Genomic DNA, 18,177 nt, shown 5'->3' on the forward strand with positions numbered 1-18,177 from the left:
GAGTCGGGGGGTCTGCAGAGCCGGGTGGACGGCGGGAGGCACGCAGTCAAGACTTTCCACACACACGCTGGGACACAGGACAGTGTGTGCATCGGATACCTCCCTGCCCTGAACCCGGTGGTTGGTCCAAGCAGGTGCCTGAGCTGGGAGCAGCCCACGAGGAGCACCTGCTGGGGGCACAGGGAGCATGTATTGGGGCACGGGAAGCATGTACTGGGGCATGGGGAGCACCTGCTGGGGGCACGAGGAGCATCTGCTGGGGGCACAGGGAGGATGTGCTTGAGGGGATGCGGAGCACGTCCTGGGGGCACGGGGAGCACCTGCTGGGGCCACAGGGAGGATGTACTGGGGCCCGGGGAGCACCTGCTGGGGGCACGGAGAGCACGTCCTGGGGGCCCGGGGAGCACCACCTGGGGGCCCAGGGAGCACCTAGAGGGAGCATCTGGGAGTATCCACTCGGAGCACACGGGACCATGTCCTACAAGCAGGTGCAGGGTGAGGATGCGGAGGCTGAATGGGGCCTTGCTGCCTCTAAGCTGGGTCTGGGGTGAGGCGCCCCCCCCCGCCCCGGGCGGCAGGGCCCTGCGCTCTGGCTGGTGACACCGTGGAGCCTGCAAGTGCACAGACGGCCAACCGCAGCCCTGCCCGCGCTGGGGGTGCGAGGCCTCGGCTGAGACAGCTGTGTGCGTGCTGACCGGCGTGCCCCATGGTCGGAGCCCAGCCCGGAGCCCAGGGCTGCCCCTCCTCCTCCCCAGGATCTGGCTCCGAGGAGGGTGGGGCTGCCCACGCAGGGCTGGGAGGGCGTGGCGGGGCTGGCACACAGCAGGTGCACGGGGTCCCTCCCACCCCCTCCCACCCCTCCACCCCCTCCGTCGGGCAGAGCCGGGAGCAGAGGCCGGTGACTGTGCCCAGGTCCCTGCTGGCTGGACACCTCCCCCTCCTCCGTGCCCCCTGTGCACGGCTGGCCCCCTCCCCTCCTCCTGGCCCCCGGCTCCAGGGCCGCCTGGGGGCCACCCGGCCCGGCCTGGCTCTACCCCGTCACTCCCGGGTCTAGCCGAGGCACACATCCGCCAGCCACTTAGGTGGGAGCGTCCCCGGGGATGTCAGGTCCTCGTGACATCGTGTCTCACACATGGTCCCTCCTGAGGCCACCCTGTGGCGGTCAGGGGGCCCTCCTGCCCCGTGTGGTGCCGCCCTGAGGGAATGTGCCCGCGGGGCCTTCCCACTCGCGCGACGGCTGTGGGACGCCCGCAGGGGCCCATGGTCTGCTCAGGGCCAGCAGACTGAGGTGCTGCCAAGGTCTGACGGCCCAGAGTGGCTGCTGTCACCCCCAGCGGTGGGGGTGCGGGGACGATCACATGGGGCCGGCCCAGGGCGCGCACCCCCGCCACCACACAGCCCGGGTCAGCCTGGACTCGAGCTTGGCCCCGGGGGCCAGGGTGGGGAGCCCCTCGGTTCCTAACGGCCGCCCACGCCCCCCCCCCCAACGGGAAGTTAGGGTAGGGAGGCGTTCAGGTGCCGGTTACCGGGTGGAGCTGGCTCGCTCGGTTCACGTCTAATTACATGTGGCTGCCGCAGTTGCTAAACATAAATCACAAGCATTTGACCACAATTACAGTAATTACGTCCCTATGAGAAGGTCAGCAAAAATGACCTCGGAGGGGAAGCAGTGTGACAGCAGTGACTCCGAGGCCAGGGCGCCGAGCGGGAAGGCATGGGCCCACGCGGGAGCCTCCCCGGGCAGGGGCGCCTGCACTTCTTACCGGGTGACAGGGGGCAAGGCGCGGAGGGGGATGGGCCGGGTCCTGACATTTTCCGGGAGTGTCTGGTTCCGGGGGCGGCTGACTCTTGGGTGAGCAGGTTCAGATGACAGGAGCGACCGCCAATGCATGCCCGATAACCTTAGGCCTGGGCAGGGAATAAAAGCGCCTACGCGGGCTCGTCCTCGGGGAGCACGCTGGGGAGACAGGCCCCACGCGGCCTGAGTCGGGCCTGCGGGGCCAGGCTTCGGTCACCCACCAGGGATGAGGCTCGAAGCTGAGGTTGCCCTGAGAATCGAGGCACCAGCCACTTTCCTAGTCACCCAGACTCAACCGAAACAGACCTGGCCCCACGGCCCGTGTGACCCCGAGCGGGCGGGGCCGTGTCCTGCGCCCGTCCCAGGACATGCGGGTGCCCTGACGGCCGCTGCCCGGTGCCGTGGGTCTGCCTCCCGAGGCCCGCCCTGCGCAGGGGCTGCAGCCCGGGAACGCATCGTACAAACGAGCCCAGGTGGCACCTGGTAGACGTTTTTTGATGAAGACACGTGACCAGTGAAGCTTGATGCTGGCCTGACCTTGGGCCACAGCCTTGTCCCTCCCCACACTCTCCGGCGTGGACCATGGGGTGGGGCGGGTGGCCCCCTGGGCGAGCATCCTGCCCTCCCCACAGTGTCCACCTGCTGAGTTGTGCTGGGGCTGCTGGCACCGCTGCTCCCATGACGGAGCCCGTGGAAGGCACCTGGCCCCTTGGCTGCTGTCACCTGGGGGGGGGCGGGGGGCAGGCAGTGTCCCTCCGCAAAGTCCCTCCTCGTCTTTGTGACTCCAGCAGGTCCGGGTCCTGCACCTTCCGCACCCCCTCTGCTGTTGGAGGACAGTGCGTGTGGGAAGTCCCCAAGTGTTGCTCCGGATGCCGGGATGCCCAGCTCCTTCCAGCTGTGCGTGGGGGGCAGTACCGCTGTGGCCTCCTGCTGGTTTTAACTGGAGAAATGCTCACTGGGACGTGACCCCAGCCATCTGAGGATGGGCACATTCCAAGATGCCCTTACTGCCAGGAAGACCCCACATGCCTGCTGGCAAGGACACTTCTGGTTCAAAATCGATCCCATGGGGGTTGCTTTGCCCCTGACCAGGCCCTAGCAGGTGGCGTGTGGCAGCTGGTCACTGGGCAGCCTCAGACAGCCATGCCCACCCCAGGCCCAAACCTAACAAGCCCCCTCAGAGCCTGACACCACAGGCACCGAGGACCCATTTATGGGGACATTTCACTGCCGGGTCAGGAGGGTCAGCAGCCCCACTGTGCCAGGCACACAGGTGCCCAGCAGGCCTTGAGCTTCGCTGAAGCACAGACCTCCCCAGGAGCTGGGCAAAGGCCTAGGAACCTGTTCTGCTGCTGTGGCCTCACCCCATGGCTGGCTGGTGGCTCATCAGGAGGAGGGAAATCTGGAAATTCCTGCTTCAGAGACCTTCAGGAATCCAGAGGTACCTGTGTCCCCAGGAGGGAGGGCCTGTCACAGCGCCTTAGGTCTGACAGCAGCAAGGCCAGGCCCTGCCCAGGATCCTGCTGGACTCGTCCAAGAACACCACCAGGTGAGAATGGGTCCCTCAGCCCTTGTTTTTAATGAGTGGACTTACTGTTTTAGGCTCATGAGAAAAACCAAGTAGACCGCGTTGGCTGCGCGGCTGCTCAATCGGTGAGCTCATGCAGCAGTCTTCCAACGGGAGGCTGTGACTGTCCAGTCCTGTATGAGTTCTGTGGCTCTTGACAGCTGCGCGTCCTGCATGCACCGCTGCAGTGGCCCAGTTTTAGGGAAGCGGACCTGGGCACAGGTGCTTGGCAGTCCTCCAGGTCGCGGGGGCTTGAACCTAGGACGGAACCAGAGATGGCCTCTGCCCATTGGCCCCGTGGTCACCAGGGGCTTCTGAAACCTTGTGAATCATCGCTCCGGCCGGTAGCACTCGGTCTTGGCATTTGTGACATGACGGGGTCCTAGAGCAGCCCCTGCTCTTCCCCAGATCCCGACGACCTTAAGGGGCAGCCTCTTTACCACAGGCAGCACTCGGGTGTGAGTTGCTGCAGAGCCGCGTGGACACGGCTGTGGGTAGGAGGTGGTTGCAGGTTCCTCTCCCCGGGGCCCTGGGTGGTGGTTTCACTTCACCCACTTCTCATAGCACTTCTGCACCCGGGGACCTGCAGGGAAGGGGCAGGCACTGCAAAGCGGCTGTGGGGAGGGGTACAGGAGTCCTCAGCCTCCAAGCTGCCCCTGGGCCACAGGGCGACATCCCTTCCACGACTGGGCTGGACCCCGGGGGGGCGGAACCTACCCAGTCCAGGGCTTCTCCAAATGGATCCCTCGGCTGTCAGCACGTTCAAGGGGTCGGGGCCCCCGCCCGCCCTGCGGGTTCACCAGGCCGCTCTCAGTTCCAGCTGTGTGGGCGCCTGCAGATGAGACCTCACCAGAGGTGACAATTCCATCCCTACAACCAGTGACATTTCTAACTCTCTGACCAAAGAGTGCAATGTGCAAAGCAACAGGCGGAAGAGGTCACTCCCCTCCCCACAGTCACTTGACATTCCTCCTGAAACGTGTCCCGGCTGGAGAAGAAATGCGACGATAGGTCAGTGTTCTCCACCACCTGATGCTGTTCGGGGCTCCGGAGCTCAGCTCCACACCAGAGAGCTTTAGGCAGCAGGAAAGCCTGCTTTTGTGAGCACAGAGGTGGCTACACAGAGCGCTATGGCCCCTCATTCTGCCGGTAGAGCCCCTTGGCCCTTCCAGGATGAGGAGCAGGTGGGATGGCACACCTGAGAGACTGCCATCCACCCTCCAGCCAGGCCCAGCCCCGGCCCCGGTGTCGGCCCCAAGCCCCAGGAGGACACCTTCCCCCAGGGGCTGGGGCCGCCTGTGCTCCTCCTGTCTCCCCCGCTGGATGTTAGGCCCATGGTGGCCCCAGTGACTCGCTGGTGAAGGAAGGCATGCTCAGCACACTATGCTCACCAACTTACCATGCGAGGTCCTTCTAGAACAAGGGTCTCCGTGGGAGGTTTTGCACGCAGGGGGCATTTGGCAATATCTGGAGATGGTATGGGTTGCCAAACCTGTGAGGTGGTGGGGCTGGGGTAGTGACATCTAGAGTCTAGGGGCCAGGATGCTGCTAAAATCCTACAGTGTGCGAGAGGGTCCCCAGGAAGAATCAAGCAAGAAGTTAGTGAAGCAGGTAGGAGACCAAACTGCAGGGACGAGCAAGCAGAGGTCAGCAGCGATGCTCACGACCTGGGGCAGCAATGCTCACGACCTGGGGCCAGTGACGCTCGGGAGGCTCAGGACCTGGGGTCCCAGTGATGCTTGGGATCTGGGCCCAGCGACCGTTGGGATGCTCAGGACCTGTGGCCCAGCGACACTCATGACCTGGGGCAGCGACCCTTGGAATGCTCATGACCTGGGACCCAGCGACACTCATGACCTGGGGCAGCGACCCTTGGGATGCTCAGGACCTGTGGCCCAGTGACACTCATGACCTGGGGCAGCGACCCTTGGGATGCTCACGACCTGGGGCCAGTGACACTCGGGAGGCTCAGGACCTGGGGTCCCAGTGATGCTTGGGATCTGGGCCCAGCGACCCTTGGGATGCTCAGGACCTGTGGCCCAGCGACACTCATGACCTGGGGCCCAGCGACACTCATGACCTGGGGCAGCGACCCTCGGGATGCTCAGGACCTGGGGCCCAGTGACACTCATGACCTGGGGCAGCGACCCTTGGGATGCTCATGACCTGGGGCCAGTGACACTCGAGAGGCTCAGGACCTGGGGTCCCAGTGGTGCTTGGGATCTGGGCCCAGCGACCCTTGGGATGCTCAGGACCTGTGGCCCAGCGACACTCATGACCTGGGGCAGCGACCCTTGGGATGCTCATGACCTGGGGCCAGTGACACTCGGGAGGCTCAGGACCTGGGGTCCCAGTGGTGCTTGGGATCTGGGCCCAGCGACCCTTGGGATGCTCAGGACCTGTGGCCCAGCGACACTCATGACCTGGGGCAGCGAGCTCGGGAGGCTCAGGAGCGAGGGGCGGGTGCTCAGAGCCCACGGTGCGCTCACCAGTGAGGCAGCCGCGCCCGCACCTGCAGCTGGGCCTCCCCGCCCACGCGGCCCGCAGACGCGCAGGAGTCGGAGCCTCTGCAGGGCGCACTCAGACGCTGCGAGGCCCGATGCCCAGGGCACCCCTGATGGAATCCGGCTGGTCCCTCAGCGGCCCCGTGGCCGTTCCCGGTCGGTCTGCGCGCTGGGGTCACGGCCTTGCTGCGGCCGCGGGCCTCTTCCCCTCCCGCCCCGCCCCGGCCCCGCCCCGGCCCCGCCCCGGCCCCGCCCCCTTAGGGACGCAGGGCGCGGGGCTCGGAGCGCGCGCTGGGGGCGGGGCTCCGGCGGGGCGTGGCCGGGGCGTGGCCAGAGGCGGCCCCGCCCCCCAGCTGAGCCGGGACCCGGCCCCGGGGCTCGCCCGGTTCAGACGCTCGGGCGGCGGCGGCGCGTGCGGAGCTCCGGGCGCGGGTCCGGCGGCTGCAGCGGCGCGGCCGGGATGGGCGGGCTGGGCGGGCGGCCGCGCGGGGCGCGCGGGGGGCGCACGACGTGACTCGGGCTGGGAGCCCCGCCCGCAGGGTCTGCTCGGCGCGCGGACGCGGGGTCGGCGGCCAGGCCGGAGCCGGACATGCGGGGCGCGGCGCGGGCGGCCCGGGGGCTCGCGGGGCAGCTGCGGGCGCGGCCCCCCGCCCCGGGCCCCGGCCCCCCGCCGCCCCCTGCGCCCCCGGCGGCCCCGGCGGCCCCGGCGGCCCCGCTGCTGCTGGCCGCGCTGCTGGCGGTGCTGCTGGGCGGCGCGGGCGCGCAGTACTCGAGCGACCTGTGCAGCTGGAAGGGGAGGTGAGTCCGCGCCCCCCCCCGCCCGGTCCCGGGGCTCCGGCCGCCCCCGCCCCGCCCCCGGGCCTAGAACAAAAGGGCCCGCGGCGTCCGGGCGCCCCGTCGAGGAACCCCGGGGGAGGTGCGCCCACCCCGCCGTGCGGCCGGGGACACCTGCGCGGGGCCGGGGACACCTGCGCGGGGCCGCTGCGCGCGGGCCGCCTGAAGGTCAGGGCGCCCTTGGCAGCGCGCGCCGCCCGCGACCCCCCCACGCCCCCTCCCGCGCGCAGCGGGCACCCGCTCAGGCGCCACGAGCTGAAGGGGGTGCAGGTCACCAGGGGGCGGCGCGGGGCGCGCAGGCTCAGCTCGGGTGGGAGCCGCCCCCTCCCCTCCCCCCTGCCCCGCGCGGGCAGCTCGCGCCCGGGAGTTTGCAGCGGGAGCTGCCCATCTGCCCGCCCGGCCCCCAGCTCCTCGTGCTGGGCCATCACGGGGCGCTTTGGAGCCAGGACAGCCTTTCCGAGAAGGTGGGGGCCGCCCCGCGGCTCCCCTGCTCACCGCTCCGCACCCTCCACCCCTCCTCGCGGGTGCTGCGCCCCGGGCGGCCGCGGTGGCCTTCCTCCTCCCTGCAGGCAGCGGAGCCCGGCGGTGGAGGGAGCTTGGGGCCATGAGCCGGAGCTCTGGGGGAGGGCTGGCCCGGAGAAGCCTGGCGCCAGCACAGCGCTGGCTGGGAGCCTCTGACTCTGACACACTCTTTCAGGGCTGCCCTTCCCCCCCCCCCCCCCCCCCCCCCCCCCCCCCCCGCCCGCGCTAGTAATTAAACTCCGTGCTTTGCAGCTTCTGCTGGATGAATCAGTGCACCCCCAAACTGAGGTCTAGGGCATCCTGCTTCAGTGGGTCGGAAACAAGCCCAGCCCCACACAGGGAGCCCGAGTTTCCAGAGCAGGAGCTGACATCCTTCCAGGCCCTCAGAGGCCTATACACCCGGACGGGATGCGTCTCCCGGGGCTCGAGCGGGGCACCAGCTCCTGGAGCAAGCGGGTGTCTGCATCCATTTTTCTACCTGGAGAAGCGGAGCTGCTTGCCTGACTGCCTCCCTTCTCTCTCCACCGTTGCCAGCACACCCCTGATCCTGGACTTGCTCCGGCTGTCCCCACTCAGCCCACAGCCAGAGGCGGGCAGACAGTGGCCGCAGAGGCTGCTGCCGTGGGATCTATGGGATCCGTAGGGAAGACAGGGCCCCCCTTGCGTCGTACTCGCTGCCGCTGTGGCAGCTGTCAATGCGCCTCGCAGCTCCGCCGACAGGTCCTTGCTGCGGGAGCCTGGGTGCACAGATTTGCCGGCTGACCCCCAGAACATTTATGACTCTTTATGAGCTGTTCTAAAGACAGCACAGGGTGGTTCGCGTCCTGATACGCTGGGCGGGTTCTGCTCCCCCGATAGGAAGGGAGTCGCTCTTTATGACACCGTCTACTCACACTCGACAGGCCGAAATGCGTTTCTGGGTGTTTCCAAGCAGTGAAGCAGGAGGTTTTGCAATCCGTGTCCTGTGTGCCGGGGCAGGACAGCGCCCTGATCTTTACGAGGCTGCGGTTGTAAAGATGGACCATGAACTTTCCCACCGCCGTGGGCAGGGCTCATGGCTCCATCACACCCGGGCCAGCCCTCCTGCTCGGCGGGGAAATGAACACTGACCCAGTTACCGCAGCCTCCGGGGTCTCTCTTGATCCCCCAGGAGACTCCCCAGGAATCCTGACTTTAGAGCACAAGCGCTCATCCTTTCCTCCTGCTGCTGCAGGTGAGCCTGCAGAGAGTCCTGTGTCAATTTGGAATTTGCTGTCCTTTCCGTGAAGGCCCCCCCAGTGTGGCCACCTGGGCAGTGACACTTGCAAACTCTTTTTTTTTTTTTTTTGAATAACGCAGAACCCAGTTTAAATAACCTGAGAGCAATCCGTGTTCTCAGCTCCCTGAGGCTGCCTAGAACCGCAGATTTTTCTGTTCTCTTCAGCTTCATCACATCAGAAAGCAGTTCTTTTATTTTTGTCCGATAAGCGTGTCCCTTGCTCGCATGCTGTGTGAAAATCATAAATGCCACCCTCAGTGATGTCACAGATGTGCACATTTTTGCACCGCCAGCAGTTTTGCACAAACAGAAGTTTTTTCGGGTTTGCTGTGGCGCTGGAACACCGAAGCGAGAGATTTGACCAGATTTTCTGGTAAGAACTAGACAGACTGAGTCCTCGACTTCGATAAAGACCCCGTGGGTGGGACCCCAGGCTGACCCCACTCTTGCACAGCACACGCTGCTGGCCTTCACGCCAACACTCTGTGTCGAGTGCCTCGCTGGTCTCTTGGTCTCAGTGCTTCGGGGGAACACAAGGGGAGACTGAGCGGAGCGCAGGCTGGCCGTGGCCCCTGGGACGGGCGTACACCTTCCTCCGGGGGCCAGCGAGGACACTGGGGAAAGGGCGACGTAACGGGCACCTTATTTCTTGTACGTCCACCTCCATGTTGTTCCTGGTCCTCTTTTAGTCGAGGACTTATGAATAAATGGAGCCAGGCGTACCCCGCAAGATGTGCGGGGCGGTACGTGCGGGTGGGGGCAGCAGCCCAGCCCGCAGACGCAGGTCTGCTTCCCCCTGGGCAGCCATGGCTTGGCCACCTGTCCCCGCCAGCATTCCCTCTGCCCTTGCCCACGACCTCCCCAGCCCCCCCCCACCACTGCTTGGATTAGGGTGACTTGGTGAGAGGGACCCAAAGCCTCCTGAATGAGCTTTCCTTCCCCTGGAGCCCCCAGGGCCTCCCCCCACCTCCCCCAGAGAGGGAAGTGGAGCCTCGGACAGGATGGTTTTTATGGGAGACAGCATTGAGGGTTGGTGTCTGGGCACGGGGCAAGTGTCCAGCTGCCCCTGGAGGCTGGAGACAGGAGAGGAGGGACACTATGATAAAGTTTGTTTTGGCTGCCTAAGAGCAGAGCTGATTATAGTCATCTGTGCCAACCACTCACCATTTAGTCTAATTTTTTCACACAACACTGTAATTATGCTCATCCACACATATGTGTCAGATGAGCTTATGTGAGTTTTATTTGACTGTAATTTGTAAGTGTCCTGCGTGTGCGGCCCTGGTGGGCGTCTGAGGCTGGGCTGGCTGCTAGTGACCCAGGGCCTCGTGGGGGCGGGGGCGGGGAGTGGGGTTAGGAGGGGAGTCACCTCCTTGACACCTCCCTCTGATGTGGTCTGCAGGATGACTGTGCAGCCCCAGCCTGCAGCTGGCCCTCGTATGAAAAGTGAGGTTTTTAAGAGCCCAGAGCATGAGTCACCAACAGTAAATGCAAACCATATGTTACGTGTTTTCTCCTCCGTAGAAAGGGTTTCTGGTAACTCGCTCAGGCCAGGGCGCTGAGTATAGCATTGTTTATTGCACATAAAAATCCCAAGAATGTGGGTGAACCTGTCCGAGATCTGATCAGAACCAAATTTCATGTAATAGAACTCTGGGTGGAAGTCACCGGTGCGGTGCCAGGCGACCCGGTGGGCATGACGCCACCGTTTGCCCGGGTGGACACTCACGTTCAGACTGGGGGCTGGGGAATCTTTCACGCTTTTGATGGTTTCAACGTCTTGAAAACACCACGTAATGACTTGACTGCAGACCTGTTTCACCCAGAGCGTAGCACGCCTCACTTTTTCCTATTTGGCCTTTATTGGGAGGGAGATGGACTTGGGCCTCCGAAGCCTCGCCTTGGGAAGCGGGGCTGTCTGTCCACTGCTTGTCTCTCCTGTGGCTTCTCCCTGCGTCCTCTGTGTGTCTCTCCCGTGCGGGGCCTCGGCCCTGCTCTTGTATTTTGATGATATTCAAGTTTATTTTTTAAAATAACGGGCAATGGCAGGGTCTTCGGGGATTTAAAATTTTTTATTTATCTGAGAGCACCTGGGGGGCTCAGTCGGTGGAGGGTCTGCCTTCGGCTCAGGTCATGATCGCAGGGGCCTGGGACAGAGCCCCGCATCTGGCCCCCTGCTCCCCGGGGCGTCTGCTTCTCCCTCTCTCTCTGCTCCTCCCCCTGCTGTGCTCTCTCTCAAATAAATTAATTAATTAAATTTATTTTTTCTCTAAGACTTTATTTACTTGAGAGCGAGAGAGTGGGAGAGAGCAGGAGGCGGATGCTTCACCGGCTGAGCCTCCCCGGTGCCTCAAGGTTTGCAAATGAATGAAAAAGCCATCCGGTCATCATTTCAGGGAAAACACAAACACGCTAGTCTGTGAGGTGCTGAGGGCAACACTCGCCAGCAATGCACCGCCCCTCAAATTGCTTTCGTTCATAATTGGTTTGTTTATTTATTTTTTTGAGATTTTATTTATTTATTCATGAGAGACACACAGAGAGAGGCAGAGACAGGCAGAGGGAGAAGCAGGCTCCACGCAGGGAGCCCGACGCTGGACTCGATTCCGGGACCCCAGGGTCACACCCTGGGCCGAAGGCGGTGCTAAACCGCTGAGCCACCCGGGCTGCCCCATAATTGGTTTAAAAGCTACTCTCTGGGCCAAGGGCATCTGCCCTCGCTCCTGGAACCGGGATCGGTGCCCTCGTTCCCATTCTAGAAGATCCCCCTTCCGGGGTCCTTGGCTCCGTGATGCAGGGCGCTCAGGCACCCGGGCGCCCCCCGAGCTGCAGGCCAGCAGGTGTTGAGAGGGGCTGAGGCCCACTTGCCGACGCGCTCACAGCCATCTCCCCATGACCTCCTGGGATGGGCCCGCCGGTGGGGTCTGGCCACGGCATCCGGGCGCAGGGGGCTGGGCGCAGGGTCCAGGTGCGGGGTCCGGGTGCGGGGACCGGGCAGGGGGCTGGCAGAGGGGGCCGCAGCCTGCAGGCGGGTGAGGGGTGGTGCGGGGACCTAGGCCACCGGGGGGGCGGGGGCTGACCTCAGGTGGGGCGGTGGCCCTGGCTGACGCGTGTCCCCTCTGCAGCGGGCTGACGCACGAGGCCCACAGGAAGGAGGTGGAGCAGGTGTACCTGCGCTGCTCCGCGGGCTCCGTGGAGTGGATGTACCCGACGGGGGCTCTCATCGTCAACGTGCGGCCCAACACCTTCCCGCCTTCTCGGCACCTGACTCTGTGCATCAAGCCCCTCAAGGACTCCTCGGGGGCCAATATTTATTTGGAAAAAACTGGAGAACTGAAGCTGCTGGTGCGGGACGGGGACCGCGGGCCGGGCCAGGTGCGCTGCTTCGGCTTCGAGCAGGGCGGCCTCTTTGTGGAGGCCGCGCCCCAGCAGGACATCAGCAGGAGGACCACGGGCTTCCAGTACGAGCTGACCAGCCGGCACGCGGAGTCGGACCTGCACACCCTGTCAGGTGGGTGGCGCACCCCGGGGTGGGGGCGGCTGTGGGCACCGTGGGGTTCGGATGCGCCCAGTGGTCGGCAGGGACAAGCACACCCTGGACTGGCTACCGTCCCGGCTCCTGGTGCTCCTGTGCTGGGAGCGCGGGTCCTGGGTTCCGGAGGCGTTTTGTGGGTGCGTGTCATCAGGGCGACCCCACGTGGAGCAGAGACACCAGCAAGCTGCCGGGAGCGGGGCTGTGGGCCCCGTGAGTGGCCCTTGGGGAGCCTCCTCCTCTGCAGGGCCCCCCGGGGGTCCCGTGCTGGAGGGGCCGTGTGCGCCTGGGGCTGTGGGTCGGCTGTAGATGGTCCGTCAGGTTTTGTTTGGAGGCAGGCTTTGCAGGGCCCTGTGCGGAGCGTGGTGTTGCTCACTGAGCAGCACCAGAGGCAGGGATGGAGGAGGAGGGGTGGCCTCAGCCCTCACGTGGCGTCGGTCCTGCCCCCCGTGCCGCAGACCTGCGCAGACAGAAGTCCTTGTCATCAGACGCCAGGCCAGGCGTCCTGCTCTCGCTCCCAGGCACAAACGACCTCACAGGCCCGGGTGTGCGGGGACACCATCCGTGTCAACTCCGAAGCTGGCTGGAAGCAGGGGGGCGGGGTGAGCTTGGCTCCAGGAAGGCCACTGCCCAGGTGACCCAGGGGGGACGGGCAGGCGGGGCCTTGCCGACACCCCACAGAGCCTGGGGTGGCCCCAGTACGAAGCTGAGCCGGCCTCGCGGGTGAGGGCGCCACCGCAGAGACCCCCGGGGTCCCCAAGTGCGCTCTCATCTCCACCTTTCAGTAAATTAGAGATCTGATTGGAGCAAAACAGATCTGCTAGGATTTGAAATGCAGACTCTCCCCCTGAAAGTGAGTCCACATTTTATTGCTCATGGCTCCGATCTGTCTTCACGACTTTTAGTCTCTGAGTAAACTGGTCTGTTAGAGAACTTGGCTGCGGGGTTGTCTAGGCTGAACCGTGACCCCCCCCCATACCTGACTGTCCAGGTGGGACCCTGACCGCCCCCACACCTGACTGTCCAGGTGGGACCTTGACCCCCCCCCACGTGCCTGACTGTCCAGGTGGGACCCTGATCCCCCACCTGCCTGACTGTCCAGGTGGGACCCTGACCCCCCCATGTGCCAGCTGCCCCCCCGCTCCCCCAGGCCAGGGGCCCGGCCAGGACCCCTGCTCAGGACGGTGGCATGAAAGCTGCTGTATTTGTCAGGATCTGAATGAAATTCTCACCTGGAGAGTCTTTCTGTTGGTCCCCAGCTACGGGGTGGGTGGGAGAGCCGGGGGGGGCTCCTAGAGATAAAGTCACAATAACAACAAAACCTGAGAAACTGAGTCACCACATTCGGTGTCTGAGTAGGGGCAGCCGGCCGAGGGGGGACGGGAGGGACGTTCCTCCGAGGGGGGCAGGGCCTGCGGCCACCGGTGCCCCGGGCTGCCTGCTTTCATCGGGGGCGGCCCCTAAGCCCTTAATGCCCGAGGAATGGGCACGTAATGTGGAATGTCCGCACCAGCCATCTGGCGGCTGCGGTGCCCGCGGGGGGAGCGCCCGGGACGGGCCGGGGCTGGGACGTCGGGCGTCGGGCCCCGGGTGGAGGGGCCGCCTGCCTCCCGCTGACTCATAGCATCTAGTTTGTGCTGAGGACGGAGACGCTCCCCGGGGGGGACGCGTGTGAGCCCGGGCGCTGCCGCCGGGACTGTCGTGAGGGCTGTCACCTTCGTGCACTTGCCTGGGAGAGGCAGCCGCTCCCCGGGCGCAGGCCAGGGGCGGGGGGCCGGGGCTCGGGGTGTAGCCATCACACCGCGGGCGGTGGGACCCGCACCCCAGGACCCCCTGGGTCCCCGCACCACCAGGAGCCTGCGCTGTCCAGGGGCCAGGGGCGGATGGCCGGGGGGCCCTGCCTGGTTGTAGGGGCGCAGACCGGCCTCCTGCTCCCTGGGTCGCCTGGGGCAGCCACATCCACGGTTTGGGGTCTGGGGTCTACGCAGGTTCCTGGAGCCCGTGAGGTGGAGGACGGGCCCCTCCCTTACAGCTGCGTTGGATGAGCAGGGGCAGGGATGCCCACGGGGTGGGCAGGTGGGGGCCCTTCCGGCTAGGTTTGGGGGTGGGTCTGGAGGGCGGGGGGTGAGCAGCCACGTTCACCAGTGAAAGAAGCCCCATTATGTCCCGGAGACAGAAAAGGAGGGAGAACTGAAATTTTTTTTTTCTACGGATCACTTCGTGTCCTGCCCTGGGTTCTCTGGCCCCGTAATTACTGGGTGATTATTTGTCATCTGGCGCAGCTAGGGGCGTTTTGGGGTGGAAGGGAGTGGCCTCCCCCTGCGTCCTCCCCGGGGCAGCGGCCGGGCCATGGGGCCATCCTGGGGCCACACCAGCGGGTGCCTCAGCTCGCCCCGGCCCGGTCTGGGGTGTTCCCCGCGCCCCCCAGCAGCGCTGCGCCCGCCACCTGTCACCGGCTGCCCTGGCAGGCGTCCCCATGCACGTTCCCCTTGGAAACTGTGTCCACCGGGCATCCGGACCCGGGCAGCCCCGCCGCCAGCCCAGCCTCTCCCCTGCCAGGGCCGGACGCGAGGGGTGCTGCACACCCCCTTCCCTGGCACTGCCGGCCTCCCTGGTCCCCACAGCAACCCCTGGTCACCGCCATGATCTATTTTCTTAAGCTCATTCCGTGCGCATTCCAGGGGGACCCTCCTGAGACGTCCACACCTCAGCCCCCTCCTCCGGAGGAAGCGGGGTCCCAGCTGGCCCATTGGCCACCCCCTCCGCGTCTTCCCCCGCCAGGGAATGAGATTCGAAGCGCCCGAAACCAGCACATTCCACAGCCTTTACGAGCCCAGCTCTGATTGATAATCGTTTCCAGATTGCTTCTCTTGGACTTTCCAAGGAGGCGACCTGCGCTTCGTAAAACCCGCAACGACGAGGGGAGACCCCAGGGCGGCACCTTGTTAGCTCGGCCGTGGTGGCTCGTGGAGCTCCTGGCAGAGGTTCTGGGGGCCACAGAACCCCGGCCGCCACCCTGCGGCGCCCGCGACCGGCTACTTTGCCCTTGGCGGTCGGCCGAGGTCCCGGGGCCTGTGTCCACGGAGAGGGTGCAGTGGTGTGCTGACACCCCTTGGGGCGCTGCGTGGCCCGGCCCCAGGGCCTGCCGTGGCTCCTCATCCCGGGCGAGGGCTCGTGGGACGCCAGGAGCACCGGTGACGCTGGGAGGTCTCACGTCTGCTGCGTGTCCCTGGCCCTGCTGCCTCTGAGCGGAGCTGGGCACCTCTGCCCCCTGCGGGGCTGCGTGCGCGGCCTCCTCACTCCCCACCGTGTGGCCTAGGGGATGCCCCGTGGGTCACCCTCTTTTTGAAGAGGCCTGAGGCTGGGAGCACAGAGCCATAGTGCCCAGGTGGGCAGCAGTCCTCGGGATTTGGGGCTGGGCGGGCGGGTGCCCGGGCCTGTGGGCGGGCTGGACGCGTCCCACGGGTCATGCTCGTGCTGCAGCGTCCCCCAGTTCCCGACCACCCGGTGGGAGCAGCTGTGGTGGGCGGCCGGCGAGCCGGGCCCTCCCGAGCCACATCCACCCCGCCGGGGGCAGGACAACAAGCGCTCAGAAAGTCCCGTCCACCCCCCGGGACCCGGGCGTCGGGAGGCCTCTCTGGGCCCCTGGACGGCTCGCCCGGTCAGGGCTCATGCGGGCAACCAGTCAGCGTGTGGACAGGGTCAGCTGGGCCCGGCGAGCGCCGAAGCCACGGGCATCGAGAGCGAACGGCCGCGCTCCCGCGAGGCTTCAGCTCACCTGCCCCAGTGCCAGGCCCTGTGGCCGCCGCGTCCGGAGTCAGAGGCCTTGAAGGGTGCGGCGAAGGCCACATACAGTGGTGTCCCAAGCGCAGGCTGGGTCAGAGGCGCCTGGTCTGGGGGCAGAGTGGCCGGGGCCTGGGCTCCGCCTCTCCGCAGCCTCTGGAGGAAGTTGGGGTGAAGGGTGGGGTGAGGGCCAGGCCGGGGCAGCAGGTCACAGGCGGGAGAGGAGGAAGCCGGCCTCACTGGGCGGCGGCCTTGCCCGGGACGCTATTTGCAGGCAGGTCTGCAGGAGCCCACGGCCTCTGCGGGCAGGTGTGCCCTCCCTGGGCGCCCGCGGCTTCAGCGGCCCCCACACGGCAGCTGTGGCCTGGGCGGGCTCCGCACTTGGGGCGTCGCGTGTAGAAGGAGCAAAGGCGGCATCTGCCGGGCTGGGGTCGGGACCCGCGGGGCTGCTTTCCCGCTGGTGACAGCGCAGGAGTGGTTTACGCGAGGGTCCCCCGCCCGCTGCGCCCGAGAGCCGCTCTTCCTCGGGGCCACCCTGCCCGTGCCACTCCCCAGGTCATGGCTCCCGCGGGACCGGCGATCGTGGATGGGGTCTCTGCTCACACCCCCTCCCCCTCCTCTCTCCCCGCAGCCCCCTGCCGCCCTTGCAGTGACGCGGAGGTGCTGCTGGCCGTCTGCACCAGCGACTTCGGTGAGTCCTCACGTGGCCTGGGAGACCTTCCGGGGGGCGGGGAGCTGGGGGAGGAGCCTGCCGAGGACCCTTGGGGGCGCTCTGCTCCCCGTTGTCATAGTTACAGGAAACCGCAGCCGAGTGACGTTTGTCTACCGGGGTGGGGGGGACGCGAATGGAAGCTCGGAGAGGGTGGGCATCCTGCTGGGGCAGCCGCGGAGCACTGCCCTCCAGGCACTGACGCTCGCCGCACCCGAGCCCGTCCTCATCGGGTCCCTGTGGGCAGTACAGCGGGGGCCCTGGCCTGGGGGGGCAGGGGCTCACGACGCTGGGGCTGGACCGGCGCTGAGCGCCCCCAGCCCCGAGGGCCGTTCCGGGCACCAGCCGGGTCCTGGCTGTGGGCCTGCGTGTGTCCCGGGCCTGCTCAGCAGCTCCTGCCCCCTCTGCTCCGGCCCCACTGGACGTGGAGCTGCCCCAGGTGTCGTGCATTTGCCGTGGTTACTTGTCCCGTCCTGACTGGAACCGGCGCAGGGCATGGTCCCTTCCCTCGTTGCCCCCGTCCCAGGGCTGTAACCCGGACCGAGCCAGGGACAGTCCCCAGGCGGCCTCACGCGCGTGGGCTATTCCCCGTACCAGGGTCCTGGAGTGCGGGGTCAGGGCCAGCCCTGGCGCACTTGCCCCTGGCGACCCAACTGACCCCGTCTCCTTGCCCCGCAGTCGTCCGAGGCTCCATCCAGAACGTCACGCACGTGCCGGAGCAGCAGGAGTCGGCCATCCACCTGCGCGTGAGCCGCCTCTACCGGCAGAAGAGCAGGGTGTTCCGGCCGGCCCCGGAGGGCGGCGGCTGGCGGGGGCGGGTGGCCACGCTGCTGGAGTGCGGCGTGAGGCCCGGGCGCGGCGAGTTCCTCTTCACCGGCCACATGCACTTTGGGGAGGCCCGCCTTGGCTGCGCCCCACGCTTCAAGGACTTCCAGAGGATGTACCAGGACGCTGAGGAGAGGGGCCTGAACCCCTGCGAGATGGGCAAGGACTGAGGGGCCGCCCCGGCGGGTGGGGCCCGGGCCCGGCCAAGGACTCCCGGCTGGTGGGAAATGTTGTAAAATGCAAACTAAGTTATTATATTTTTTGTTTTTTTAAAAAGAAACGTCCATAGGAAACAAACTCTGGTGTCTTAAAATGCCTCGTGAGCCGTTTAGTGCTATTTCCCACAAGCCCCTGAGGTCATCACGTTGGGCGCAGCGTCGGGGGCCACCCAGGCCGTGGCTGCACAGGACGCCTGGAGCCAGGGCCATTCCGAGCTGTTCCCTACGACAGAAATTCACGGAGCCAAATACTTAGTTTCTGTTTTGTGTTTCAAAGAATGGGCTTTGCGACCCATGATCTCTCAGGGGCTACACTGTTTCCGTTCCAGAGAATAAAGACCAGCAGCTGCAGGAAGAGTGGGCGGCCGTCCGCAGCCCCGTGGGGGGCATGGGGCACCTCGCGGGCCGCATCCCGGCCTCTCCCGCGCTCCGCACCCCTGCGGGGGCCCCACGGCCCCGGCGCTCTGGGCCTTCCACCAGGGCCCAGCTCTCGGCATGGCTGTTGCGCTCGAGCTTCAGAGAGCCCCTGGGCCGCGCCAGGTGGCGCCTCCTCCTTCCACCCTGTCCACTTCCCGTCGGCCCAGGCCCTGCCCTGACTCCAGCGTCCCGTCCCCCAAGTGCCTCGGC

The 18,177-nt window shown here is 66.0% G+C and overlaps 1 protein-coding gene and 1 long non-coding RNA gene across 3 annotated transcripts; one reads left to right on the forward strand and one right to left on the reverse strand.

Moving 5' to 3' along the window:
* Positions 1–1,420: 1,420 nt before the first annotated feature.
* LOC144287251 (uncharacterized) lies at positions 1,421–5,571 on the reverse strand. Its single transcript, XR_013355102.1, has 4 exons — positions 4,083–5,571; positions 3,393–3,623; positions 1,764–3,243; positions 1,421–1,581 (listed from the first exon to the last, which is right to left on the reverse strand). It is a non-coding gene; the product is annotated as an uncharacterized LOC144287251 (long non-coding RNA).
* Positions 5,572–6,443: 872 nt separating this feature from the next.
* On the forward strand, positions 6,444–17,629 carry METRNL (meteorin like, glial cell differentiation regulator). 2 transcript variants are annotated; one of them, XM_077854768.1, is made up of 4 exons: positions 6,444–6,667; positions 11,609–11,994; positions 16,430–16,489; positions 17,186–17,629. In XM_077854768.1, the coding sequence occupies exons 1-4, from the start codon at positions 6,459–6,461 to the stop codon at positions 17,500–17,502; spliced, it is 972 nt and encodes a 323-aa protein (XP_077710894.1). In that variant the 5' UTR covers positions 6,444–6,458; the 3' UTR covers positions 17,503–17,629. The 2 variants fall into 2 exon arrangements, with proteins under 2 accessions (XP_077710894.1, XP_077710895.1); XM_077854769.1 differs by lacking the exon at positions 6,444–6,667 and adding an exon at positions 7,499–8,856.
* The last annotated feature ends 548 nt before the right edge of the window (positions 17,630–18,177 follow it).

Source organism: Canis aureus, chromosome 16 (genome assembly GCF_053574225.1).
Source record: "Canis aureus isolate CA01 chromosome 16, VMU_Caureus_v.1.0, whole genome shotgun sequence".
Taxonomy (NCBI): Eukaryota; Metazoa; Chordata; class Mammalia; order Carnivora; family Canidae; genus Canis; species Canis aureus.